The sequence below is a fragment of the Gymnodraco acuticeps genome, unplaced genomic scaffold (genome assembly GCF_902827175.1).
Source record: "Gymnodraco acuticeps unplaced genomic scaffold, fGymAcu1.1, whole genome shotgun sequence".
Lineage (NCBI taxonomy): Eukaryota > Metazoa > Chordata > Actinopteri > Perciformes > Bathydraconidae > Gymnodraco > Gymnodraco acuticeps.
In genome coordinates, this window is record NW_022989819.1 from 356,492 (window position 1) to 370,576 (window position 14,085).

At 39.6% G+C, this 14,085-nt stretch overlaps 1 protein-coding gene across 1 annotated transcript; it reads left to right on the forward strand.

The window, feature by feature from the left end:
* Positions 1-314: 314 nt before the first annotated feature.
* Positions 315-13,171, forward strand: rragca (Ras-related GTP binding Ca). The gene is made up of 7 exons (XM_034233269.1): positions 315-691; positions 3,156-3,359; positions 4,619-4,818; positions 8,048-8,162; positions 9,534-9,676; positions 10,250-10,398; positions 11,358-13,171. The coding sequence occupies exons 1-7, from the start codon at positions 506-508 to the stop codon at positions 11,510-11,512; spliced, it is 1,152 nt and encodes a 383-aa protein (XP_034089160.1). The 5' UTR covers positions 315-505; the 3' UTR covers positions 11,513-13,171.
* The last annotated feature ends 914 nt before the right edge of the window (positions 13,172-14,085 follow it).

A 14,085-nucleotide genomic window follows, 5' to 3' on the forward strand; every position in this document is an offset into this window, starting at 1 on the left:
TATCTGCTGGTGATATTGCAGAACACTAGTACAACCCACTTTCTATTTAATGCATTTTTAACAACCTTAATCAAATGTTCACTTATTTTACGGCAAATATGATGCAGCAATTATGAGTTTTTGCTACGAACTCAAACCGATTCAAACGATTGTGTCAAAAGTGTGTATCTGCTTCTTATTCGGGTGATAGGTCACAAAACAGGTCTGAGTACTAGTCAGGTGACAGCGAAAAACCTCAGTAGAGTGACAGGTTGCTTAAACCAATCACAGCTCGTCTTTGAATTCAGTCAGCCAATCAGACCCAAGAGGTGGGTACAAAGGGCGAGAGGAAATCCTAAGGAAATGTGTGGGATCACGCTCGGTGTTTCCAAGTAGCCTGAGCGTTATTGACAAGCTGTTTTCATTGTGTAACGGTAGCTTGTGGTGCGCACCGTTCCCCTGACACAATAACGGGTGTAGTGACCGACAAGTAAGAGGGGGGGAAGAGGCGAAGCGATAGGTCACAATGTCGATTCAGTACGAGGTGGAACAGCTGGCTGACAGCTACGGGGTTGCGGACTCGTTCCCCAAAGATTTCGGTTATGGTGAAGAAGAGGAGGCCGACATCGAGGACAGCCCGTCGCCGTCCGACAGCAAGCCGAGGATCCTGCTCATGGGTCTAAGAAGAAGTGGAAAATCATCCATACAGAAGGTAAACAGAGATGTTAAACTAGTAGCCTTTTGAGGCGAGCTTCCCTTCAGCCTTACACAAGTAAATGGGACGTTAGCCAGGATGGCTAGTTTAGCATGTCGTAGGTGATGTTAGCTATGAACCTGCAGATAGCTAGCCACATGAGTGGAATAACTGCAATTAAACCCCCTCCTGCAGCTAATGCCTAGCTAGCCTTCAGTGTTAGCTAACATTTGTGCAGCTGTAGTGGTGAATTATTAACCAGGTAGACAAGAGCTCGCTGGGTGCATCCTTACTGATACATGGACATAAAAGCATGTGACTGTTTGGTTAACAACTTATCCAACATGCCAAATATATCTTAGTCCCACCCTCGCAGCTGTGAGGCAGGTCTGATGTGTAGCTCTCACATGACCCGACCACACCTTCCTTTCTGCAAGTCATAACACTTTGCTTTAAATCAGTGCACCTGCAGTGTGGCCGACATGCTCTCTAAAACATGGCTGGATAAAGGAGTTAGGGGCCCTCGACTGACCCTCCTCCTACCATCTCATGTGTAGCATGATCCCATTCAAGTCCAGAGCACCACCCCTCCCAGGGTTCAGGGTTTCCCCCTAGCATATGTTATAGATGGAAGATGTGCTACAACAGCAGATCCTGAGGTAGTTTGTCTTGTGATCAATTTACTTGATAGATGAAGACTCAAACAATAGTCACACTTAATATATATATATATAGCTTGCGCTGTGGTGAATAAAACCTCTATTTTCTCCCCTTCAGCTTGTATTGGGTGTTTCTTAAAGGTTTAATAATGCTTTTGCAAGCTGCGATGGTCCACCTTTGATACAAAAGAAATGCATGAAAACCAAACTTCTGTAATGGAATAGTAATGTGTTTTCATGTGTGGAAGTTCAACCTCATTTTAAAATCGAACCATTTGAGCACAATATAAAGTATAATAACGCTTTTAAAATAAGACTTTGACACAGGTTCCCTCTTCAAGACATGCGCACAAAATAAGCCTTGTAAACATCATACATTAGTGATATCTATTCAGACAGATTTGGGCTTAATTAAACCAAGTGACATGCAATGTACCTGGGGCTTTTGGGGCCCCTACTTCCCCTGTTGGCCCTTTGATACTGACTTTTTTTATTTTTCGTGATCCATCTAACTCCCGACTGCAAGGTTAGCTGTTTCACTTAAATTCGTAAAGTCTACCTCTTTCTGACGGGCCCTGAGGTTGAATAATAGATGAGTAGCAGTGGTGCCGTCTTTGATATTTTATTATTTATGTTCAAAATCAAAAGGGAAGTAGAATCAGACTGCTTGTAGCGTGACTCGCCAAACCTCCTAACACTGCCTGAAGAAACAAGAGCAGTGAAGTTTTCTGTACTGAAGCACTTGTACTGTTTTTGCTATAATCCACACCCGTCAGGTCTCAGATTAATGTCCCCCTGTAAGCCCCCGGTACCGGCTGGAAAACATGTGATTTGGCTTTTTGCTGGTTCATTGGCCTGTGACCTCAGTGGCCCACACACTGACTCCAACTTGAAGTAGAAAATAAACAGTCCAATGTCTTTCACCATGCGCCACGGCAGCTGGGTTTCTACCTGTAACTGTGTTCAACCTTTAACCACACTTCACTTCATAAAGCTGCAGTCTTACACTTGCTGTTTGAGCATGCCGCTGAAACAAGCTGTAAATGCAGAGGGATTTGTGGCATTAAAATGAGTCTGCAATATTTCTCTCTCAGCGTGTGACGTCCTAATTATGCTTTTGAGATAGGATAACGAATAATTCTGGAGTACTCCACAAAGCCTTATTTTAATACAGGCAATTTGCAAAATACAACATGGTCACATTTAAGAAGACATACACACTGCAATATTAGAAGCCAATCCTACACATACATCATACTGTATGACGATGAATCATATACTGTATGCCAACATGCATCATTTTATAATAAATGAGATGGAAGAATGTGAAACAAATGATTACTATATCCTCACAGACAATACAACTAAGCAAAAGAGCATACACCTGATATGTCTGAAAATTACACAAACAAATATTTCTTTTTTTAGGGAAGTGGATCTAATTTAATATTTTCTATCCTCAAAACCCATAAGGGCATCCACCTTTCAAAACTAAAAGTAGCAAGGAGGATTTCTCTCTTCAGATAACTCAACTTGAACACCAGACTGGTTTTGTTGCTGTAGTGTTATTGTGAAATACTGTAATCGTTGTATTATTGTCAAGCTTTACCAGGGCCAAGTGTTGTTGAATTCTGGTGAGATTCCACCGTCACAAGCTGTATGCAGGAACTGTATCTCGTTGTCTGAAAGTAGCTCTGTGGTTTCCTCATAACCTGCTCGTCTGCTTTTGGTATGTCAACTTGGCCATCGCTCTGTCTGGGACTTATATGGGTACTTTTGAGCATCAAAGCATTTCTTTTACTCAAACACTTTTTGGATTTCAGGTGGTGTTCCACAAAATGTCTCCCAATGAGACCTTGTTCCTGGAGAGCACCAACAAGATCTACAAAGACGACATCTCCAGCAGCTCCTTCGTCAACTTCCAGATTTGGGACTTCCCGGGTCAGGTGGACTTCCTCGACCCCACCTTCGACTACGAGATGATCTTCAGAGGAACGGGGGCTTTGATATTTGTCATCGATGCTCAGGTGACAAACAGAAACGAAACATTAATGGTCATAAACCTGAGGAACGGAAATTTGGTTTCACAGCAACACTTTTGGGGGGTTTATATTTTAGATATGAAAAAAAACGGTTTCATGTTTTTAAATACTCTGACTTGCTTGAACCCACATTTCCATTTCGTCGAGGTGAAAGTGCACGCATAAAGAGAACAAACTTGTATTTTTAGTTCACACTGTTCATGTAAGGCCCTTGAAAAGCCCCTGATGATAAACTGATAGACAGCCAGAGTAGCCATGGTAAAAACAATGACATGCCGTGGCTTTTATGTCAGTGCTCTAAGTGCTTTCAAGAAGTAATCTGAGCGATGACATTAGAAACTGCAGATGTGATTGCAGGGTTTATTCGTACACAACAAGGTGCATCAGATTCGATTAGTTTCAGCACTCTGTCACATGCTGATATCTGAGGAGACGTGTGCTGGTGTTGCTGTTTCGCTAGACAATGTAGCATTACATTTCCTCATTCCTGGTTCAAAGAATATTATGTCCGCAAGCAACAGATGATTTTTAGCTTATAAAAGCATGTTGTCACTCCAACATTTTCAAAAGATGGGTGTGTTGATTTCCTTGTTGATTTCTACTGTCAGGAATTCGCCGTGACCTGATTGTCTATGGCTCAGACATGGCTGAAATCCCAGTTTACCTCTAAATTATAATCTTTTGGTTAACTAAAATACTGCTTATAGTGTTAATCAAAGCAGAAGATCGATTAGAAGAGGGAGATTTCATTTTGAGGCGTTAAAATGTATACACAATCCTAATTATTTTTGTCTTGACTGCTGACGGTATGGCAGAAATAAAGGTGATTCATTATATGGAGATTGATTCAATTTAAGAAGGAGATAATTGTGATCTAAAATGGATTAAAAGGTACTTGTAGATTTGTTTTTGTAATGCGTTTTCTGTCTTTTTATGATTCACTTACTGAAAATGTGTGCATATTTTCACATGATTAACACTATAAGCAGTATTTTAGTTAACCAAAAGATTATAATTTAGAGGTAAACTGGGATTTCAGCCATGTCTGAGCCATAGACAATCAGGTCACGGCGAATTCCTGACAGTAGAAATCAACAAGGAAATCAACAAACCCATGTGTTTGTATGTGTTTAAATTACATGTTCAGCACTTTGGCTTGACCAAAATCGTTTTTAAATGTGCTCTACAAATAAGATTTGATTATTAAATTGGTGTATTAAGATATGACCTTTTCCTCCTCTTAGGATGACTACGTGGAGGCCCTGAGCAGGCTCCACCTCACAGTGTCCCGCGCCTACAGAGTCAATCCAGAGATAAACTTCGAGGTGTTTATCCATAAAGTAGACGGCCTCTCAGACGATCACAAGATCGAGACGCAGAGAGACATCCATCAGAGAGCCAACGACGACCTGGCCGACGCTAGTTTAGAGAAGCTGCATCTCAGGTAACTTTCATCTAACATGTCTTATCATTTAAGAAGACATATTATATCCTGGCTTTCCACACAGTCACATGTTGGTATAGAAAGTATTTCTGATTCAGAGTTATGCACACACACACTGATGTCTACACAGACCTGTTATCTGCACATATTGCGTCATAGTATCACTATCACTCCTCCATCACTGTAAGGGCTTGCAAATAGGCTCTTCTACTTTGCCTACTAACACCAGACTCTATAAATATAAAACTAAGATAACATTTCATAACACCTATATTAAATGGAGCATTATTCCGATTTGAAATAACACCATAGCATATTGGTATTGTTTTTACATCAGGGTGTGCTGCCTTTAAAAAACGTATGGATGCCCTATAGTGGTAGATCTTTTATAGACACTGAGTCAGACTTAAAGGGTTACTATACGATAAAACATTTCCATGAGCACGTTTGCGACTTTTGTTATAGTATATTTGCCCGATAATTAAGTCTGGTTTTAAGAAATGGACACTTTTTCAAATGTATAACAGGGTTCTTACGGTCATTAAAAACCTGGAAAAGTCATGGAAATTCAAAAAAGCTAATTCCAGGCCCTGGAAAAGTTATGGAAAACAATATTTTCCCCAAAGTTTTGGAAAAGTCATGGAAATGTAACTAAAGTTGCATCAAATATAATTTATATTTTATCTAATCGCCGAAATAGTAATCCTTTAATGATAATAAATACTATATCGTATAGTAATGAAACGTAAAATGGCATTTAACTGTTGAGGTATTTTGCTGGTGAGAGACTTGAGTTGCTTTAGCCTGTAGAAGCTAGTAAGCCTGCTGTTTGTTTTAGATAGGCACAACATGTTTCAGACCTTATTTTCCTGTTCCATGTTAAAATAAACCGTTTTCAGTGGTACTGCTGAGTCATTTTTTTGGTCATGGAAAATTAGGTAAAGGTCATTGAAAATCATTGGTGAAAAAGTGTATGAACTCTGGTATAAAGAAACCTTAATCCTTCAGTTCATCTTACAATTGAAGTTGCATGGTTAGTTTGGGCTGCAACTTCTATCGGTCATTGTTAAAGCAACGGCCTACCTTACCTACCTGATGCCTAATCACACTTTAGAACATCTTTTTTAACCACAGCAGCACACAAAATGCTTATAGTAAGACTGTGGGTCAGCACGGCAGATTTACCCAAATTCGATAAAACACATTGTTGTAGCATTGAAAATAACTCTTAACAGTTTGGTGCAGAAACTAATCTGAAAACAATTCCCTTAGAGAAACACCTTTACATAACTTCACACTGATGCTGGCCTAAAGTCAGCTCATCAGAAACATCGGTTAAAAGGACCTTCATTCTTACAGATTTCTTAAGACATGTTTTGTCTGCTTTGTTATCTTCATGTTAAACAGTTATTCATAATCTCGTTTCTTGCATGTTCCTAATAAAAGACAAGTTAATCCTCTAATGTAGCCCATCTTGTGATGTCTCATGGTGAGTTGTAGTTGTAAAACATATTAATTCAGTATTTCTCAAAAGACATTGGTGTTAAAACAACCAAACGCATGTAGGTGCTAATATTCAGCCAGTCACACCCTCACTGCATCACATCTGTTAATTTAGTAAATAAGGCTGCATTCACAAGCAGTTTAAGGTGTCCCAACTTTCTCTGCACATGTCGTACAACATCATTATCACCCCACGCGTTTGACTTAATTAAATGTAGTCCTAGAGATGGTTCTGTTAAACCCAGTGGTTCAGAGTAGGAGCTTAATGGTTGCTTGGTTCTGTGATGTCAGCCATGTTGGTGTCCTGCATTCTCTCAGTGTTACTGTGAGATTCCACTTTGTGCTCCTAATGAAGAAATATTGACCCGTGCTTCAGATACCAGAGAGGTTGTTATTCAACCAAGGTCTGTCATGTTTAAGACTTGGAAAGAAGGCTAAAGTTCACATGTAGTGTTTGCTATTTTGAAATTGATCGAATTTCTGTCTTAGCAAAACGTTTTGTAACTTGAAGAAACAGCCCTGAGTAGAGCTCAACATGATTAATGGGTTAGGAGCTAAATGTAATTCATGAAAGTATTGTCAATTGATGCAAGACACGGTGACATTTGTTCTAATAAATCAATATATTTTGTATTATTTTCGTGTTAGATGTGAGGTTTGCTTTTTGCCATTTTGGTCTGTAAATGAAATGCCTCTGACATGTTTTGGTTTACTATTCAATCCAAATTAGACTTCTGATGACCGTGGTTATGCATGACTTATCATGTCATCAATACATTATTCTAGATGAACAGCTATAAGGGAGAATAAGCGATTGGTTGATGGAAAGATAATGTGTTGGTTACAATTTTGATAATTGATGCAATCAGTGCTTTTTATGAAGTTAAAATGGCAGAAATCCACTCGGGTTCCAGCCTGTCAAATATAATGACTTTATTTTCTGTCCTTATTGTAAAAAGAATATTCTGTGCGTTTGAATCGTTACAGAGACAAAACCACCAAGGGGGTGTCATTCTGGGCTTTGGATAATAATAGTTTTTAGCATATTTTCTAAAAACTAAATCAACTGTATACTTTGTAACGCAAACAATTGTTGTTAGAGCCCTAATCAAAAATAAACAAATCAATATTTGCAGCCTTTGCCCTGACACGCTGTAGGAGCTTTACGACACTCACGCATGCTCTCTCTCTCTCTCGCTCTCGCTCTCTCTCTCTCTCTCTCTCTCTCTCTCTCTCTCTCTCTCTCTCGCTCTCTCTCTCTGCAGCAGCGTCTCTGGCTGTTTGTTGGCACACACTCCTCTGTGTTTTATGTCGGGTCAGATTGTTGTTTATTCCGGTTAGACAGCAGGAGCACTCCCAGATATATTGCAGAGCTTTTTCTGCACTGTGGTTCTCCGGCGCTTCCTTCACTGTAATGCATTAAAAGGTTGAGCTACCACAGAACATTCTATTGGCTTCCTCGTGATCTTTTTTATTTGCACATGTTGGTATAAAGTCTTAATCATGTGTCCAGTTTCATCATAGGAAGTTTCCTGCCAACTTTGTATTTGTATTCCTGTGAATCGACTTAAATACTGCAGTTAACAGCTCTTTTCTTCCATGTCATGTGACCTCGTGACTATCTGTACTTTGACTTGCTTTCATGTGTGTTTTGAGGAAGTAAGAAGTGTTTCCTACTAGTATCTGCTAATTCACTTCCTCGTTTGTGTTTTTTTTTCTCATTCAGCTTTTACTTGACGAGTATTTACGACCACTCCATCTTTGAGGCCTTCAGCAAAGTGGTGCAGAAGCTCATCCCTCAGCTCCCCACTCTGGAGAACCTGCTCAACATCTTCATTTCTGTAAGTAGAGAACAGATATGGACTGATATTCAAACGGCTTATCTTGTTTAAGAAAAGTATATATTTGTCAGGCAAAAAGCCCTTCGAAAAGGTAAAGAGTCTAAAGGTCCAGCTCTCTTTTGAGACCTCTGATGTCATGATTAAGCACTGAAAATACTTCAAAGAGCATTTCATTAAACTCCGTGTCTCTGCCTTTAACATGACTTGAAAGATTCTGATTCGTGGCTATGTATATTTTTCTCTGTTGGCCCATTTCCTTAACTGGATGATTAAAGAGGCGTTTAAATATTAAGTGAACACTTTATTATGAAGCTGTGTGGAATGAACGACACCAAAGTGAAGCCCAGGGTAACTCTACTTATCCTAACGAAGTGGGGAATACGGAGAGAATCCTCTAACCTATATTTACATTTCAATATTTGTATTTATAGTAAAAAAAAAAAAGATTGAGGCATTTTGTTAGTGGATCAAATATGCAGACACGTCAGTTTTTATCTGATCGAGCAAATTCAAAGCTAGCCCAATGAAGGTGCTTTATCATGCAAACTTAGATGCAAATCTAAACCATAATAAAGTACACCCATTAAAGGTGGGGTAGGTAATTCAATTCAGAAACACTTGTTATATTCCATGGAATGCTCTTAACATCCCGATAGCAATGAAATATGAAATGCTTTGACAATAAATACATTAAAAAAAAATGTCATCTGTGGAAGCCGTAGCGCTGTAAAAAGCACGACCAATCATCTGAGCCGGCTAAAATAAGCCTTCCATCTCGTGCACAAACTTATCTCGTGCCCTCATTGGTCATGTGCGCGTTCGTGTGTGTTGGAGGAGGGGCTCTGGAAGGAAGTCTGAAGGAAGGGGCAGATTTTTTTCGACTGCGAACTTTCAGATTCTAGCGCACTCGAGCTGGTTTCTCCATTCTTACCTACCCTACCTTTAACATAACAGGAGTGACTACCACCGTTTAGCAGCACCACTACACCTAGGGCTGTACAAATAATCAATTTGGCGTTTTTCAGAATATTCATCATAAGCTAAAATACTTTTGAAAAAGTGGTTTTCTAGAAACACAAAGAAACTTGCCACATAAGTTGTAAACATTTAGATATTTAATGGTTGATTAATGCATTACAATTGGAAAATAGATTTGAACATAATCACTTCATTGATGGAATGGTTATTAAAAAAAACACATGAGTTATTGCCCCACTCTCACTGTTGCCAACTTAGTATGATCTAGCAGCATTTATCTTCACATCGCCCAACCCTATTGTCTTAATATCAATGTCTCTACCATATAAAACATGTATTTATGTCCCTCTTCTCGTCCTCCTCCTCTCTGTCCTCCTTGTGTGTCCCTGACAGAACTCAGGGATAGAGAAGGCCTTCCTGTTCGATGTGGTCAGTAAGATCTACATCGCCACAGACAGCTCTCCGGTGGACATGCAGTCCTACGAGCTGTGCTGCGACATGATCGACGTGGTCATCGACGTCTCCTGCATCTACGGGTGAGAGTGTGATCAGTTCATCATTAGTAATGGAGGTCAGAGTTGTTAACAGATCTATCTGTCGTTCAGATGCAGCTTGCTTTTTTTGTACAGGCTTAATATGTTTATTAAAGTGTTCATACTTTTAAGAGCCGACTCGAGACTTGCAGTACCTTTTTTTTAATTTTGTTTTAAATACAATTGTACTTGTTTTTCTGTCCTGTGTTAATTGAGTTTTGGAGGTGTTGGGTTTTTTTAATCACAGAATGATGTGTTGCTCTGTCTTTGACCATGAGGGTTAGATATGTTTTTATTTTTGTTTGGGCAACATTTTTATGTATGCAAAGTGTTATATATTGATTGAAATGATTAACGACCTACGGAAGAGTTTCTCTAAAGTAGATATACATTTTAAATAAAGAACTTACATTTGAATGATTTGTAAGGTATCAAATATGCTCCTGTGTTGTCTTAAGAAGCTTTCATTGAAGCAAAACCTAATTCATGCATCGCTTGTCTTCATTCATCCACGAGCTGTAATTAACTCCACATTTCCTCTGACCATCACGGTGTTATTGTGCTTCATCTGGACAGTCTGAAGGAGGACGGCAGCGGCAGCGCCTACGACAAAGAGTCCATGGCCATCATCAAGCTGAACAACACCACGGTGCTCTACCTGAAGGAGGTCACCAAGTTCCTGGCCCTGGTGTGCATCCTGCGGGAGGAGAGCTTCGAGCGCAAAGGTAAACTGTCTGGAGCGAGGTGGACTTCATTAGGCCGATAGTGATGTTGCTCTGACACTTCCCTCTGGATTATTCTAGCATTACAGCAAGTGTTTATTTCCATTTAGTGTATGAAGTCAGAGGAAAGATATACACAATGTGTTTTTAATTAAGTATATGAAAGGGAGAAATGTAGTATTGCCCTTATGGACGATAACGAACAAGACAGTTTTGGGAATTCATATTAATTATATATAATAAACATATATTACAATTTATAGTAAACGCCACATATTTAGTTTGATGCAACATAACCTTCAATGTAATGGTTATGTTATTGTTACTAGTATAACTGGTGATGAGTCAACTGTGTATCGGTGCCTCTTTAACTAGTTTGTGTCTGACTGCCTGGGAGATGCCATTTTTAGTTTGCTGGGTTCCTATAAATTACATTATAACATAGTTTGCATAAATTGACTATATTATAAGGCGTTACAATGCAATAGAAGACCAGTCCCCAAACTTCAGCCCAACTTCTCAAAGGGGACCAGTCGGATCTTTATTTTATGTTTCTTTCTTCTATTTCACGTTGCTCTCTTTAATTGTTTATTTTCTGATGTAACAAAATAACTTGTTTCGGTGGAAGAAAACTTTAATATGGGGATGTTGGAGGTATGGACCTTTCCTCACACTAGTGTTGATTTGCAATGCATCACAAATGACATGTAGGAGCCTAACATGACCAAGCACATGACGCTATGAACACAACAAATATATTTAATGAGGGCTCCTTTTTGTTTTTAACAAATATGTTTTCTTTGATATTCAGGACCTAATGTTCCTGTAATTCAGACGCATTAAAGAAAGCAAAATGTCCCCCACCACAGCCTGTTTGTTGGTCATGTCTGTCCCATGTTTTTGAAACACAAGAACATTTAGATCTCATGTGTTTACGTCACATTTATTTCTCGCCCCTTTAGGATTAATAGACTACAACTTCCACTGTTTCCGGAAGGCCATCCATGAAGTGTTTGAGGTGGGGGTGACCACGCAGCGCGCGACAGGCTCCCAGGCGGTGGGCTCGCCCTGCAGCAAGGCCGTCGCTCTGAACGGGACGCCGCGCAACACTGTCTAGACACTGATCTCAAATAAAAAACAAAAAGATGCAAAAAAAGAGGAAAGGAAACAAGCAGAGAGCCTGTGGAGGAGAGAGTACTGAACTGGGGCTCACAGGCCACCAACCACAACCCCTTTCTCCTCCCAGCACCCAACGTACTGTGAGACAGCCAAGAGTGTGAGACAGCGCAGCGACCCGTCAAGCTGGAAGGGAAATGCAAGCACTCGTTTCTGGGGAATTAGAGGCACTGTTAGGAAGTGAAAGAGAGAGAAACTGGACAGGGAAAAAAGTCCAGGACCTTTCTTTGGATTTCACGGTCAAAGGCTGTGATAATTAGCTGCTTGTCCCTCTCCACGGACAATGTGAGGAGGGAAAACAAACCCTTGTTGTGACCTCTTGCTTATGGACAAAACTTTGATGTCAGTTTGTAGGAATCTGTGTGGAGATGAACCCACCCCGGCCACTTCTGTGCTGATAGAAAAAAAGATGGTGGATGTGAACTGCTGGTCCTAACACTCGTACATGTTCAGAGATGGCCTTATGGAGATGAAGCTTGTCTGCAGTGCAAGCTTTCTCTCACCACCACTCACCTCACCCTACCTGAATGCTGCCGAAACTCGCTTTTTGGTTTCAATTGTGAAGGGAAAACAAGGTTTTTTGAGCAGACTGAAAAGGGATTGCGTTGTCCATTTAACTGGGTCTCGTGTGTGTATGCAGGTGTGTGTGTGTGTGTGTGGATGAAGGTACATGTGGAAGTGTGTATGTGTCTGTATGCAGGTACATGTGGAAGTGTGTGTGTGTATGCAGGTACATGTGTGTGTGTATGCAGGTACATGTGGGTGTGTGTGTGTGTGTATGCAGGTACATATGTCAATGTTTTGATTGGGACCTTTTTACAGAAAGAGTTTATGACCTTCTCATAACAGCTGCTTAGCATATTAAACTCTCTTCTTCCGTGAAAGTAACTTTTCTGTGTGCGCTCCACTGAAAAATCGATTGACTTTATGATAGATTGTAGAAAATATTTTGGTTGGAAATTTGAAAATATTCTGAAAAAGCACTGCCAAAATATTGAAATTACTCGGTTTTAACCTTGTTGCCATTTATTTAGAAAAAATATGTTATAAATACGGTAAGACATTTTCGGAGGATAATATGAACTGGTTGAAACTTGCATGTTTTTCCTCCTACAGTTTCAGTCCTGCCCAAAATTATTAATTCTGTTTTGTATTTAGTTGGCTCTGTTCAGCAGGATTCACAAAAACAAAATGTACCCATTCCAAGCATGCAGAAAACCATGTGAGAAACTGCAACTAACCAAGACGAGTAAACCGATAAACAAGAAAAAGACCACATGTCATTTCTATAGCCACAACGTTTAGGTGCCTGTTTGTTTATATCAGGACTGATGTATGGAAACCCTGACTGTCATGTTATCTTGATATGTTTGCGCAGTAAAACATGTGCAAAATATTCATGTTGCAGATTTAACTCGGCAGACATTATTCCGGTAACTCTGTGAAACTGCTTCTTGAAACAGACCCTGAGACCCTCTTAACCTAGTCATTATTAGTCACCTGAAATGAACACTTGCACATCAGAACTGTGATGGATGAGTGATTTTATGTATTGTGATGATGCTATACTATGTGAAATAAATGAACATTTTAATTTTGAGTTTTTGTTTGTCATAATTGCTCCAGTAGTTTATACAAACTAATTATCTGACCACTATCTTAAAAAGTGGGATATTAGGACTTGTTGCAAGGAGATAACTTGGAGGAGATTTCATTAAGTGCTCTTGAAATGGTCACACCACACTACAGGTACAACGTTGTTTTTGTATTCACTGGTCAATATTTAGAATTTGGGCTGTCTTGCTTCCTAAACATGTCTTATTTCAGACGGGGTAAAAAATAATCCAAAATACTACTCTTTACATTATTCATAAATTCTCCAAGTTGGCCTCAGTTGCATAGTTCAACACTCTGAGACAGCTTGTAATTCATATAAAACATGTGTCTTGTTGTAAATACTCAACTGAATGGTTAAAATCTTTTACCCTATTCACCTGGATTGTCCCCCTGACATATAATCTACAAGCAAACACAAGATGGCGCTGTAGGACTATTCCAGTGTTCCCACGGTGAATCATTATTCATCTTTCCCCATTCACCAAGTACAATAACTGTTCTCATACTTGTTAAATTGACAGTTAGCTGTTTTTAAACCTGTACTCTGAATTTTACAGCCTGTTAACGTACGACTATAAACGCCAGCAGCTTCTATAACCACAGTGAGCGGGAGAGAGACCCCATTTCATTTATTGGCCCTGCAGTATGACCATAACAATAGAGCAAATTGGATTATTCAGTATTGATGTAACATACATTTCGGCTGGCATAGGATTAGTAACGAAGTGACGTTTATATTTTCTGGATATCATTATGTTAACAGTCAAAATGTGCCTTTTAACCTTTGCATAAATGCTCCAAATGGTATTTGTCAGTGCTTCTCTGATGTGAAGTGCAATGTTTATAGTCAGTTTAGTTGTGTTTGCTGTTGTCTTTATGGCATGAGTGAGAAGAGGA

Excerpts from the sequence above, each read along its gene's own strand:
- rragca (XM_034233269.1), top strand. The coding sequence starts at position 506 with ATGTCGATTCAGTACGAGGTGGAACAGCTGGCTGACAGCTACGGGGTT. Across the intron at positions 692-3,155 it reads GAAAATCATCCATACAGAAG|GTGGTGTTCCACAAAATGTC; the intron begins GTAAACAGAGAT and ends TTTGGATTTCAG. Across the intron at positions 3,360-4,618 it reads TATTTGTCATCGATGCTCAG|GATGACTACGTGGAGGCCCT; the intron begins GTGACAAACAGA and ends TCCTCCTCTTAG.